The sequence below is a fragment of the Onychomys torridus genome, chromosome 7 (assembly GCF_903995425.1).
Source record: "Onychomys torridus chromosome 7, mOncTor1.1, whole genome shotgun sequence".
Classification (NCBI taxonomy): Eukaryota; Metazoa; Chordata; class Mammalia; order Rodentia; family Cricetidae; genus Onychomys; species Onychomys torridus.
The window spans coordinates 110976166-110991439 of NC_050449.1; the positions used below are offsets into that span (position 1 = coordinate 110976166).

Genomic DNA, 15274 nt, shown 5'->3' on the forward strand with positions numbered 1-15274 from the left:
GAAGCAGTGGAGGGAGATGCTGTGCATGGACCTCTGGCCTCCATATGCACACACACACCCCTACTTTGGATGGCAGCTAGAACATTCAGAACCACTGTCTCTCCTTATCAGAGCTGCCAAGCCTTAGACAACAAATCTAAACTGCTCAGAGTTTTTCTGGGTGGAAGCAGTGCCTTCCGGCTCTAACTGCTGTTTCCTTTCTGCGTGTCAGAGCTCTCTCCCTCTCATCTGTCTACTTCCCTTGTGTCCATTTTCTTCAAAGCCACTGGGGATGTTCCTGTGAGTATCCCTGTCGCTGTTTCCTGGTCTGGTGTATGCGTGTGAATGAGGGCTCTGCTGAGGTATGCAAAAAAGTGCAGAAGCCGTGAGAACACACTCTGCTGAGTTTTCCTTAGGTTAACAGCTACCAAACAATATTCCCAGCACCTACCACCCCAGAAACTTTCCCTGTGCCTCCCAGGCTGCCACCTGCTCTGGGGTGCCATCCCAGCCTCGATTTTATCCTGTGGCTGCCACACATGTCTTAGTGACCATGGCGTGGCCTGGCTGTGCATGGTGGACCTGGAGGCATGACAAAGGCTTGTCCTTCTGTGCACAGTAAGTGCAGGTGTGTGAGGGTGGCAGGGACAGACAGACATTGGTGACCACGCCACCCCCAGGAAGGAGTGCTGTGCTCACACAACAAAGAAGGCCTTTGAAGGAAATTGGACATTTTCTTCCTCAGGAGGAAAATCAGCCCTTCTAACTTGAGATGTGTGAGAGGCTGAGATCTGGGGTGATGGTGGGTCTTCACCACCTAGAGTGATTTGGATGCTGAATTTAAATGATTATTGCCTCCTGGATGAGCTCCTCTCCCTCCCTTCCTCCCCTCTCCTCCTTCTCTTCCTTCGCCTCCATGCTGTTTCTTCTTTTTCTTTTTCCCCTTCTCCTCCTCTTCCTCTTTTTTCCCTCATCTCAAACACAGGCCTTGTTCACACTTCTCATCACACACTGTACCTTGTTCACACTCCTCATCACACACTGTACCTTGTTCATACTCCTCATCACTCACTGTACCTTGTTCACACTCCTCATCACACACTGTACCTTGTTCACACTCCTCATCACACACTGTACCTTGTTCACACTCCCCATCACACACTGTACCTTGTTCACACTTCTCATCACACACTGTACCTTGTTCACACTCCTCATCACACACTGTACCTTGTTCACACTTCTCATCACACACTGTACCTTGTTCACACTCCTCATCACACACTGTACCTTGTTCACACTTCTCATCACACACTGTACCTTGTTCACACTCCTCATCACACACTGTACCTTGTTCACACTCCTCATCACTCACTGTACCTTGTTCACACTCCTCATCATACTCTGTACCTCTGAACTACTCCTACAATCCAAAGCAAGTCTGGCCGCTTCCCAGGAACTCTCTGCTTTTCTGGTCCATTGCCCTCTTCCCTTCCCTCCAACTCACTCCCAAGTCGATCAAGTCATGCTGCTTTGCAGTTTCTCAGAATCCTGTTCTTTTTACACAGGATGCAGGTCAGACTGATACACGAGCATGATGATAATCAGGCTAAATACAGTGTTTTCTTCTTATAATTTATGTTCAGAGTCCCTTTCTGTTTTCTGGAGTGGGGCCCATCTTTGACCTTTGATCTCTCTCCTCCCAGAATACTGTAAATTAGATGAATGTAAAATGCAGTATTTAGGTCTCCTAGGGATTCTCCAAGGTCACTCCTAAACAGTTTATGGGATGGAAAGCAGACGATACAATAAACATTGGGTGATGCTGTCCATGTGTACAGCTGGCTGCCAGACCACACCACGATAAACTTCGGCCTCTCCAACTCAGGAAGCAATAGGTAGCAAAGGCTCTCAAGATGTGGACTGAGTCCTTCAACTAGAATAAAGCCTATTTACCCATGAACTGGACGATCTAAGGGACTCAAATTTGGAAACTGCAAGAATTAACTCCCCTCCACCCCACAGAAAAGTCAGTCAGTCAGCCCTTTATATCCACAGGTTCCATGTCTGTGGATCCAGCCCTTCCTACCATGGGCTGTGGATTTGCTATCTTTGGGTTTAACTAATTGTGATCAAAATGATTTTTTTTTTTTAAAATCTGCCTATGTCCTGAGCATGGACAGACCTTCCCGTCATTGTTCCCTGAACAGCATGGTATAACAATTTCTGCAGTGTCTGCATTGTCATTATAAGTGCAGAGATGATTTAAAGTATGCAGGGCTGGGGAGATGGCTCTGCAAGTGTCAGGACTGAGTTAGAATCCACAGCACCCATGTCAAAAACCATGTATGACCATGCATGCCTGTAGTCCTTACATGGGGGTAGAGAGCAGAGAGTCAGATTCTGGGAACTTTCTGAACAACCAGCATAGCTGAAACTGGGGGTTCAGTGAGAGACCCTGTCTCAAGGAGGTAGGGTACCACACACATATATCACACACACGAGAGATATCTTTATGTGGAAGTATGAGGTAATTATCCTCATGGTCTTTCCTGTTTTTCACTGCATGCTGTTTCCATCTGCTGAGAGATTAGAAATGTGTGGGAGTTTTTTGTTTTGTTTGTTGGGTTTTTTTTTTTTTTTCTTCCGTAAAACAAGTATCACATGGGTAGGCGAGATGATAGTGTGAAGTAGGAGCAACAGCTGATTGATCTGTCATTGACTATCTCAGACATGCATGTGGGCATGCTCAGATCTCCAGTGCCATGCTGAGTGTGTCATGCTGAGTGTGTCATGGTGAGTGTGTCATAGTGAGTGTGCCCTCTTTTGCCTCTGGACAGAGTGGCTTGTCAGGGGCCCTGGTGGCTTGATTGGAGGGCAGAAGAGCAGAGATCTTATCATCCAGTGAGATGGGGAAGAGCCAGCACTGGGAGGCCCTGGGTGTCTCATTCCAGCTATGTGCGAGGGCCTCGTGGGAGGGGCTACAAGAACATCCAATGGCCCTGCTTCTCGGGCTGGAGTCAGGAATCTTAGGATGGAAAAGGTTTTAAAGAGAGATGAGACTCAAGAACCACGCGCTCCAGTCCTGTGCTCAGCACTGTGTCACTCAACCACTGTGCGCTACTCAGCCATGCCGTAAAGGAAACGAGAGTTCTGGGCCAGTGAGACAGCTTGGCAGGTAAAGGTGCTCACCATGCGAACCTGGTGACCTGAGTTTGGTCCCCAGAGCCACACAACGGTAGAAGGGGACAACCAGCTACACAAAGTTATCCTCTGAACTCCACACATGGCAAAGCCCTGACTCACCAGCATTCTCACACATTGATAATAAACTTTTAAAATATTTAAGAATTTATCTTAGTCACTGTTCCTTTGCTGTGAAGAGACACCATGACCAAGGCAACTCTTATAAAAGAAAGCTTTTAATTGGGGGCTTGCTTACACTTTCAGGCTTTTAGTCATGGAGGGAAGCATGGTGGCAGGCAGGTGCTGGAGCAGTAGCTGAGAGCTACAGCTGATCTTCAGGCAGAGAGAGACTCTGGCTTATCATGGGCTTTTGAAACCTCAAAGCCCAACCCCAGTGACACACCTCCCTCCAACAAGGCCACACCTTCTGATCCTTGTAATCCTTCTCAAACAGTTCCACTCCCTGGTGACTAAGCATTCAAATACAGGAGCCTGTGGGGCCATTCTTATTCAAATCATCACAAAAAATCAGAAAGTGAAGATTCTGTCATCTTCTCCCAGAATGGTAGAAGTCAAAGGCAGATGAGCAGCTTGCTTAATGCCATGACTCACTGAACCAGTGTGTAAAGGAAGCAAACTGCCTGGGGAGGGGTCTCAGATCATGAAGGGCCTAGTGGGCAAGCCCAAGGACCTGAGTCCCATCCTCAGCACCATATAAAAAAGCCAGCCTGGTAAAAGGGACTGCAGTCCCAGCACTGAGGAGGTTGAGTTGGGTGGTTCCTTGGGATTTGGTGGCCAGCCAGTAAATTGGTGAGTTACAGGTAAAAATGAAGACACTGTCACAAAATAACTAGATAGAAGATGTCTTCAGGAATGAAACTTGAGGTTGAGGTCTGGTCTACACACACACACACACACACACACACACACACACACACACACACACAAAGACATTAGAATCTGATTATTTTACACTCACAAATACATTAGAGTCTCTTTATTTTCAAGTTCATTATTTTAAGAAAATTTGTCCACTGTCCAGAACAAAGTGAGCTGATACCAGAGTAAGTGGTTCTCACTCAGGAGAAGGAGGGGGCTGGGCTGTACATTCCCCCAAAGCCTGGTACCTTTCCCCTGGAGAAGCTCCAGGGTCACATCCATCACAAAGAGGTCATATCAGAGGTCACATCCAGCACAAAACAGGGAGCACATCTGCAGGGTGGGATGAGCCAGGTCTGTGCTCTGGCTGGTGGCTCTGGTTCTCATAGTTGAAACCGGTCAGCCTCAGTGTCTCCTTAGAAGTTTGCCGCCAGCACTGAAAAGCTACTCTGGAAAGCTGGCTTCTGAAAGCTCTGCTTCGTCTACCCTCCGCCCTGAGCCTTCCCCCTGCTCCGCACTCTGCCACTCCTTCTTGTCTTCAGTCTCTCCTCACAGGGCTGCTTCTGACTAGCCTGTGAAAGGCACTGGGAAGCCTTCTTTACTAAGGGTTTGGGGACACAGTGGTGTGCACTTACCAAAGCTCGTTAAGTGTTCAGTTGAGATATGCATTACTCAACACCAAAAGGACCAGCAGCAGACATCTACTTCCAGTTAAGGAGGTGTGTGCTGAATGTCTCTGCAGGTGAAATCCAAGAATAGTTCCCCTCGTCCCAATGTCTTGTCACTCTGTCCTTCCTCCCTCCTGTTAGCTCTCTCTCCTCCCCTTCCCTCTTTTCCATGTCCTGTCGTGGTCCAGGCAAGCAGCGTCTCCCAGGGCTACCCACTTCCATCCTGTCTACCGCAGTCTGCATGGCAGATGAGGGAAACTTCCAAACTGTGAACAGGATCCCACCACACACCTGCGGAAGCTGTTGCCTGGTTTGCCATCATCCACCCACTGCAATCATCCACCACCTGCCCATAGAATCCATCCTCCCCATCACCTGAGGGCCTGGCTCCCTCACCTCCTCTTTAGACCCCTGCTCACCATTCTTCCCCTGCAACCTGCAAACCTACCTCAGTTCTCTTGTCCTTTGCACCAAAGGCTCCTCTTTCTGCGAACTTCTTCCTCTTGTGCCCAGTGTGCAGAGTCTGTGCCACTCTCTGCCCTCTGCCTAGAACCGCTTCTCTCGCCTCAGTCAGCTGCCTTTCTCCCTTCCACCCCACGCTCGCTTTTAGCTATGGTTGTCTTTTTTTTTTTTTTTTTAAACACACCATCTCTCTTCTCCCAGTGGCCTCCCTGGAGCTGATTCTCCTTCATTCCATTTTCCTGATACCTTGGTGTGAACCTTTTGTTCTTGCTCCTCTCCATCCTTTAGGCCTGTGCCCATCGTTGGAAGAACATCTACTATGAAACAGACCACATCCTGCCCCACGGATTCTGCTACCTCATCCCGTCCAACCTCCAGGCCAAGGGCAGGGTGCTGATCCCATGCTATGAAGGTGAGTGGGGCTCGGTCCTCCCTCCCCAGTGCCCTCCTTCCCAGGGAACGTCAGACTCTCTCAGCCCTCTCCCTCCACACCACCACCTTAGCATTCCCCTGGCTTTCCATACGCTGACACGAGAGTGGGGTTAGCTGTCCCCAGACTGATCCTGCCATCAAAGTCATGTCCAGGGAAGAGGCAACTACAGAGGGAACAGTGGTCCAGGCCCTGTCCAGCCCTGCCTGTTCCTGCCACAGAACCCATGGTGCTCTTTACAAAGTCCCAGGGACAAGCTTTAGCCGAGCGATCCCAGAGCTTCCCTCAGGTTCCCAGAACTGACAATTGCTGTAGGGTCTTGGGAAACTTACTATCCTTTTCTGGACCCGAATTCCCTTCTCAGAAAGGTCAAGAACTTGTCCACAGCACCACTGCAATGCCAGGATGGTCACTGGACTCCCCCACAACTCCTTTACTTACTTACTTACTTACTTATTCATTCATTCATTCATTCATTCATTATGTATGGTGTTCTAGGCTGGGGAAGGGACGGTCCAGTACCCATAAAGCAGTGGTGTGGCAGAAGTTGAACACCCAGCCCCACTTAACCAGTTATCTTATTGACATCCTATTTCTGACTGTCATTGAGTGTCCTGCGACCGGACAGAGACACAGTCTTTGGGTCTGAGGAACACTTGGTATCAGTCTACTATCACTTCGTACGGATACATTTTCATGCCACACAATAATAAGCATGGGTTTTTATTTTTTCACTTGTACAACCCCACACAGGCTGAGATCAGCAGAGCTTTGAGGGCTCTGGCTGCAGGTTCAGTCAGGTCCCATTTTACATATTGCCTTCTGAGACCAGTGAGCTCCACAGGATGTGCTGTGAGAACACAGGGGCGCTTGGGGTCTTCTATGGTGCCCTGCTTACAGTTGCAAATGCTCGGGTAAGACTTAGTCATTGTTTATCCTCTTGAGCCTGAGCTTTAGGTGCATCTCGGTGGCCTGTTCTCCCTTCTTTCCTAGTTGGGCTGTGGTGAGCTGAGCCAACTCCCTCCTAAGTGCCAGGCTCCTTGGTTTCTAATTGTCTCTCACTTGGTTGACAAGAGGTCTCACTGGCCTGGGTCCACACTACCCCGTGCTTCCCTGAGCTTTCTTAGGTTTTGCCCTTGTGGCCATCAAGAGGGTTCTGACACCGTCTGGACATTGTAAAGACATTATTTTTGTCTCATGCGGGGGAATCCCAGGACACTATTCGGAACTCAGAAGGCCCAAGCAGGATGTTCTGTGAGCTGTTCTCTACAGAAAGGCCAGCAGGGACATGACAGGAGGCATGCACACTCTTCTGGTGTGAAGATGGGCCACATTCATAGTTGCCTTCCTTCTCTGCTTCAGCATCTGGTTGGCTCGGGCTGGCCAGACAGGAAGCCTGAACTCTGGCCCTGTTCACTTCCATATTGTCCTAATGGGAAGAAAAACTTCATTTTAAAATGGTGGTGATATAGCCAGGGGTGGAGCTCAGCTGCTGGAGTGATTGCCTAGCATGCATGAAGCCCCAGGATTTTTATCCTCCAGGCCAGCTAGGGTACATGAGCCCCTTTCTCAATTGAATGAATGAATGAATGAATAATAAATAAATAAATAAATAAATAAATAAATAAATAAATAAATAAATAGATGTCATCAGTCAAGGGTTGGATCCCATGAGCATCATGCCAGGATATTGGTTTCCTACCCACCCATCTCAGCACTTCCCAAATCCCACACAACTCACTAGTCCCAAAACACAAACATATAGAACAGACCTGACCTTGATTTGTAACCAGAGGCCACCATGTCAGCTGAGTCGTGGCTGCACAAGTGAGAAATCAACATTTGTTATCATTTGCATCAAGAGTCACAGTCGTTATGCAGAGGTAGCTAACTGATGCAGGGCTCAGCCCAGGAATGCCGAGTTCTCATGCTTTGGTTATTTCTTGACTCTACAATGATCAGATGGAGCCAGAGAAGAAATTAGCAAGATGGTTTTGCTCCCACCCGACTTTCTTCCTTAAGGACACATTCTAATTTGTCCTTTGGCAAAGAAAACAGTAAGGGTGGGGCTGGTGTAGGGAGCCCTGGGATAAAGAGCAGCTGCTTAGGGAAACTGAGAACTGGACAATGGTTCTGTGTTCTTGGATCTGTAAAATGAGAGGGCTGGTGATGCTTAGATCTCTCTAGAAGACTGGGCTGGTGAGGCAGGATTAGGTGGGGGCAGGCCACAGTGAGAGGGCCCTTGCCTGTACTGTTGGTTTTGGAGACCTCTGCTTCCCTGTTTTGTGGTCTAAATGAAGCCAACTTGGGCTCCTAAAACAACCATTATTTTCTCTTAATGTGGAAAATCTCAGTGACGCAAGCTCCCTGTTCCAGGTGGGGAATCACATTATGGTTAAGGACAATGGAAGCATTTAGTGTTTAACAGAACCTTTCAGATGTCATCTAGACAAGCTTTCCAGGTGTATCAAGGTCCAGAGAGATAAGCATGGTTATGCAGATAAGCGTGATTATGCAAGTTGGAGTTTTCATTTGGTGATTCACTGTGTGGAAGGGGTGTCACACAGTGGCTGGAACAAAGCTCAGGACCCCAGATGCCAGAGTCTGGAGCCCTCCCTGTGTACTCTCTCTCACTAACACTGTGACTAAGGACAAGGGTTTAAATTCCGTGTCTAGCTTAAGTGCTCATACTTTTGATTTCTTCGAGCATTGTCTAGCATATATCTGATAACATGGTGCATGCCGAGCATATTACATATGGTGATATGCTTCTTATATGTCAGTGAGCTAGGCACTAAGCAAGATTTATTAATATTGGAAGGTGACAGACTTCAGAGCCTGTTTAGTTTTGTTAAGTGCCTGACAGGCATCAGATAGACAAAATCCAACAGACACAGTCCAAGAAGAGAGGGCGATGGGGCATGGGGGTGTAGAGAAGAGAGAGATGGGAGTATGTGAGGACTGAAAGGGAACCGGTGGGAATGGGGAGGGGACAAGGGAGGGTAGCGAGGGGAGGGATACAAGTATGTACTAATCCATGCGTGAGGGATGGGGAGGTGGCTCAGTTGTTAAAGTGCCCGCTGCCCAAGCACGAGGACCAGAGTTCAGGTCCCCATATAAATGCCAGGCGAGTGTGGCACACCCCTGGAAGGCAGAGACAGAGGAGTCCCCACAGAAAAGTGGTTGGTTAGTGAGACCAGCTGTTGTGATGAGCTCTGGGTTTGATTAAGAGGCAGAAGAGCACTTGAGGATGATTCCTGACACTAACTTGGATCTTGACATGCATGCACATACACATATGTCCATGAAAACATGCATACCCACGTGTGCAGATGCACACACATAAATATGAAAATTTTACATGCTTGAAAATGTCATAATTAAACTTACTTTTTTTTACAATAATTAAAAGTTGGATTCAAAACAGAAATCTTGCACTTGCAGAAGAGAACATAGGAAACTTCATGTTTGAACACTTGTACTGTGTGGGATTGAACACATGCTCTGTTGGGAATCTCTCCCCAAGGGCTTGAGCTGCATCCACGTTCAAGGAGGCATTAAGGCAGGACTATTGTATGATTGTGGAAACTGAAATCTGCTTAAGGCTTACAGTCTGCGTCAGTCAGGGAAGTGAGGGACAGAGGAACTCCACTGTACGTCACAGCAGCCAGCACAGGTCAGGGGCTGCAGAGACCCCGGCTTCCAGGTCAGTTTCTGTACATGGGTGACAGATTAAAGCTCCGGCCTGCTCTGCGGGGGGGAGTGGATGCTGGCTTGCCTCCACTGCTCTTCCACATGGGGAGCTCAGGAGAGCTCGGGTGACAGTGCTCAGAAAGCCCACCTGTTGTTCTGCTGTGGTGGCTCCTAGTTGGCTTCCTGAGGGTCCACAGTCTTCCTGAGGGTCTTCCTTAGGAAGAGTGGGGGTTAATTTGATAAAGTCTCTTTGTGTGGTCACCGGTCCAAAGTGTCTTGAGCTTTTTTTTTTTTTTTTTTTTTTTTTTTTGTATGTTAAAAAAGAATTTATTGCTAAGAGGTGGGGGCACACACCTTTAATCCTAGCTCTCGGGAGGCAGAAGCAGGTGGATCCCTGAGTTCAAGGCCAGCCTAGTCTACAGAGTGAGTTCCAAGACAGCCAGTTATATACACAAAAGCTGTGTCTCACAAAAAACAGAGAGATTTTATTTTTAAGTGTGTGTGTGTGTGTGTGTGTGTGTGTGCACATATGAATGAAGGTGCCCATGAAAGCCAGAAGGGGGCATCAGATTCCCTGTAGCTGAATTTACAGGTGGTTTAGAATCACCTGAATTGCATTCTCTGTGAGAGCAGTACACACTTACTGGTGAAATTATTAAGGCCACTCCACATAGTTAAAAGGGAGGTTTATTTTGTGGGGTAACTTACAAATGAAGGGATAGGTAGGTTGTAGGGTCTGGCAAAGGAATGGCACAGTCCGGTGGTGTTCTCTGGAGAACTCTGCTCAGTCTACCTCCAGTGTCCAGGGTCCAGGCATCAAAGAGATCCCTAGCATCTCAATCCTGGGTCTTCAGCGTCCTCTCTCAGCCCCACCTTGTAGGCGTGACCATTCCCGAAGCCTCAGTGAGGGTTGGAACTTCCAGGCCAAGGCTGGAATGGCTATCCACTATACACACTCTTAACCACTGAGCCATCTCTCATGTCCCTCAAGCTTTTGATTTCTTAAAAAATACTGGTCTTGGGTTTGGCACAGCACATTTTCTTCATGGCTTCTCAGGTGCTTCCTGTTGGATGGGAGAGGCTACCAAAATATCCTGTTGGAACCAGGAAGTACAGAAGGAATTGGAAATAAAAAAGAGTAGGACATAAAGTAAGATAAACTCAACAGTGCATCCCTTCAGAACACACTAAGTTTACATTTGTGTCATATGAGGACAATATCATTATGCCTGTATGCCATCTTTGTCAGAGTGTGGGAGAAGATAACAAAGGGGGGTGGCTTGGGGAGACTACCAGAAAAATAGAGTGAGCACTATTAAACATTAGTGACTGTTAAATACACCAGGAATGTTTTTTTTTTTTAATTTATTTTATTTTTAATCATGTGTCTGTGTGTGGGAATGTGCATGTGAGTGCAGGTGCCCCTGGAGGCTGGAGGTCAGAGGTATCAGCTCCAACTACCACGCCAGAGTATTTTAAGCCTCCCAAAACTTAAGTCAGTACATGTGATAAAATCAAGTACAGACACTTCTTTTATTCTTTATCCTTGAACCCAGCAAGGCAAGCAGCCAGAGCTCAGCGAGAGACGGCAAACAACCCATCTTCTTATTGTGATGGGAAAAATCTCATGAGTCTGGGGTGACTTGAGAGCAGCCTGGTAAAATTAGCGGAGTGCTCGTGGATTGAGAGGTGGAGTTAGAGGGTCAGCAAGACACTCAGCCGGTAAAGATGCTTGCTGCCAAGCCTGCGTTTGAGCACCAGGCCCCACATGGTGAAATGAGAGAACTGACTCCGATAAGTTGTCCTTTGACCTCCACGTACGTACGTGTGTGCAGTAGCATATGCACATGCCCCTGCCCCACAAATAAGTGAATAAATAAATAAACAAACAAATGAATATAGTTTGTTTCGTTTTAAAGAAATGTAGTTAGTAGCAATGATGGTACCAACTGTATCTCAGGATAAGGTGCTACCAAATAGTCACATGATTGACAAGTGTCTGTTCCTCCTTTCCAATTAGGTGATCTTTCATAAGCTTGAAAAGTTTCTGTGTCCTCTCCTGGGGAGACTGGTACCTCCTGACAAGGGATTTGAGGTGTTTTAAGTGCCTAACACAGTTCCAAGCTCAATAAATGAGTTTTCTGATTAACTCTCCAGTCATGTAACATCCTCAGAAGGCGGTCAGTGGACGCTTCTTTAGTGAACTGATAACTAAGGGTGGAGAGCTGAGTCCTGTTAAAGTGATCTGCAGAGCCTTGGAAGGTCTATAATGCTTTGTGGAGTCAGGCCTCACTATGAAACTGGGACTGGTCTGAGCTCTGTTCCCTTGCCTCAGCCTCCCAGCTGTTGGAATGATGCGGGTGTGCCGCCATGCCTAGATTATCTTTTCTTAACTAGCTGTGAAGGTCTTATTTGTGTAATCCGTTTGTTAAATTCCCTGCCCTGGTTGCTGTAAAGGATCTGATCTTGTGTGTAAACATCCTTAAGTTTGAGACTGAAGGGGTCTGAATCGATTACATTTGGTTATGCTTTAAAGTCGATTTTTAAAGACTGCCATGCTCTCAGGGCAGCTGGCCTTTTATTTCTCATGTGCATTTCCTAAGCAATGGTCATTCCCAGGGAAAGAACAGACCACGGCATTCAATGGTGAAGATGTTTGGTGTTCTTCCCTTAATGCTGAGGCCAGGACCCTACATGGGATAAAAATCAATCATGATCCATTTACAAATCAAAAGCGGTTGAGGTTTGGGTGGGTTTTTCTTTTGTTTTAGAAGGAATTGTAAAGGGCTGAGCCCATCCATTTAAAAATTCAAGAAGAAGCTCCATCTGTTTTTATTAAATATTGAGCCATGCTTTTACACAGGGCTTTCTGCTTTCCAAAGAGCTTCACATTACCTCAAGTAAATACAGTGCGTTAAACAAGAGGATGCTGTTCTGTGTTCTGTCTAGTTAAGAAAAAGGTCCTGGGATTGGAGAGAGGGCTCTGCTGGTCAAATGCTTGCTGCATAGGCATGAGAACCCCACTCAATCCCCTAGGACCCATGTTTAAAAAAAGTCAGTTTAAAAATGCACACCTATATTCCAGCTCTGAAGAGGCCTAGGCAGGAGAATCCCTGGTGCTCAGTGCTCACTGGCTAGCCAGCCTAGGTGATCTGGAGAGCTACTAGTTCTGTGTCAGAATCAAGTGAAGGGTGACTGAGGAAGACCTCTGATGTTAACATCTCACCTCCACATGCGTGAGTGCACACACATATTGGCATGTACACAGACACACACACACACACACACACACACACACACACACACACACACACACACACAAGACACGAGAAATGGAGAGTGGGTCCATAGGATAGTCAGGGCTGAAAGGAGGTCCAAGGTCTCAGAAATGACCCTGGGACTCAAGAATTCTAAGTTTCTTCTTGGAGCCAAATCTTTTGGGGCAAAAATGGATTCTATACGTCAAATAAGTTTCCACACATTGTGCAGGTTTACTATTTAAATGACATCTTCTAATGTTACAGATGTCCACATTTTCTGAGGCCATATCCTGAAAGTGCCTGTCTGTGTGGCTTGTCTTGAGGAATGTTCTCTGGGAAGCGTCCAGACTGGAATTCACCTGACAATTATTAAATACCTCCCAGGTGCTGGGAACTGGGATAGGCTCTTGAATTTGTGATCATACTTATGATCACACGTCTTGGGGTCAGCATTTTTCTTGTAGTTTTATGAGACAGAGTCCCGCTATGTAGGCCCTGGTTGCCCTGGAGCTCACTGTGTAGTGAAGCTGGATTTAGACCGTGCTGATCTCCCAACTTTGTCTCCTGGATGCTACAAGTGCAGAATCACCCTGTCTGGCTGGGGTCAGGGTTCCTAGCCAAGTTGTAGACATGAGAAAATGGAGGTTCAGGAGAAGTTGATGAATTGTCTTACCAAGGATGTAAGCACAGGGAGACTTGTTGGCCTTTTCAGTGCAGCGTAGGTTTTACCATATGGCCCTTTTCCCTTGGCTTGCTTGAGGTTTTTTGTTTTGTTTTTTTTTTTTTTTTCAATGTTAGATATAATCTAGAGGCAAGCCCTGCAGTTGTGGAGGGCAGACAACCTTAGCCACATTTAGTTTTGGTAGTTCAGCTGTTTGCCACTGGTTGTTTCATGAGTGTGTCCGCTTCAGCCACAACATTGAATTCTATTCAGTTCTCAGCTGGAGCTCTCACTGAAATGTGACTGTCTTATGCCCAGGGCTGCTTTTTCTGGAGGGAGGAAACGGATCCCAGTGTGTACCAAGCTGAACACACACACGTTATTATGCAGCCTTCTTGCTAATGCTTCTGGAGTGTGAGGAGGCAGAATCTGGCTTGCTAGATCCTGAGAGGAAGCAACTATTAATGGGTTAGAATTCTGTTTTTTTTTTTTTTGTAATTAAAAGGTATCTATTTTATTTTTAATTGTACGCATGTGTCAGTAGGTAGGTATGTGCATATGAGAGTGCAGTGCTTGTGGTGGTCAGAGGGGACGCTGGATCCCCTGTAACTGGAAATCTAACTCCAGTGGGTACCTGCTGTGACCAGCTGAGCCATCTCTCCTGCTCCTTTCCTTGTAGTTTTTTATTGTTAAAAATATACATAACCACATTGTAACCATTTTTGAAGTATGCCCCAATCCGGTTCACACTGGGCAACTGTCCCTACTGCCTCTCTCCAAAACTCTTTCATGGTTTCCATCTGAATCTGTCCCCAGTCAGCACTAATTCCCCATCTCTTTCCTCCTGAGCCCCTGGCAAACACTGGCCCACTTTTCCCCACGAGTTTGCTTACTCTGGATACCTCATCCACGTGGAATCATCCAATATGTACACAAATACATGACTTGCTAACTTCGTTTAGCCCAGTGGTCTCAGAGTATGTTCTATATAGTAGAATGTATCACAATTTCTTTCCATTTCAAGGCAGAATACTATTCCACATTTCAAACCATATACCACATTTCAAACAACCCGTTTGTCTGTGATGGCAAACCTTCCTTTGGCAGAGCAAGCATGAAAGGTCCCAGAAGCGGGTGAGAGGCCAGCAGCCCCGCCCTTCCCTGCTGGCCGAGGCTAATGAGCTGTGTGGTTATAGGTAACTGGCTGGCTGTGAACAATGGCGCCCTAATCTCTAAAAGAGATGCAAAAGGTCAAAACAATTAAATATTCTCTGTAGCTCTTTTCTCCTCTTCAAATACTCTTCTTTTTTAATTGCTTTATGCGGACAGCTTCCAGGACTTGCCGCAGCCTCCTCAGGAATTGTTTAGATAAGTTCCCCTCTTCCTCTCTAACCTCGCTATTTATAACATTACTCTTTACTTCCCATGCAGACGGAAGTGCATCAGAGTGGAGGGAGTTAATCTTCTCTTCCTTTTGTGGGGAGGTAAATACTTTATTACTGAAGACCTGTCTGTTGATAAGCACAGACTCCTAAATTTCTGTCTTATTTTCAGTTACTAAGAGATTTATCGCTCCTTGGTGATGTTTGGAAATAATTTAAGGCCAGAGAGCCATTTTCCCTGATACGTTATTTTCTAGCTGAGTTAAGAACAACTAGAAAAATGATTTTGAAACCAGTGCGTTAAGAAGACTAATTTTGAGCAGGAGATGGCTAGTTAGTGGTTAGTGTGTGTGCTGTGTAAGCATTAGCTGACTTCAGATCCCCAGGACCTTTACATATGCCTATGTAAAGACCAGGTGTGGTGGTGCCTGTGGGGACCCCAGTGTGGGGGCAGGGGACAGAGACAGGCAACTGCTGGGGGTTCACTCACCAGCCATGCTAGCCATATCACATATCTGAAGTAAACCTTTGGCTTCCACATGTGAATACATGGGCAAGAGCATTAGCACATACATGCACACCTACACACTCACTTTGCCAAAAGCTAAAAATAGAGCTATCCTATAAGTAGGCTATCCTATTCCTAGCTATATACACGAAGGACTCTAAGTCAGGAT

At 46.7% G+C, this 15274-nt stretch overlaps 1 protein-coding gene across 1 annotated transcript in view; it reads left to right on the forward strand.

Annotated features, from left to right (window-relative positions):
• Itga9 (integrin subunit alpha 9) overlaps nucleotides 1-15274 on the forward strand; it is a 308478-nt gene that overhangs the window by 22754 nt on the left and 270450 nt on the right. The window contains exon 4 of the mRNA XM_036193333.1: nucleotides 5460-5583. Within this exon, the coding sequence (XP_036049226.1) occupies nucleotides 5460-5583 (124 nt within the window). The remainder of the gene's footprint in view (nucleotides 1-5459; nucleotides 5584-15274) is intronic.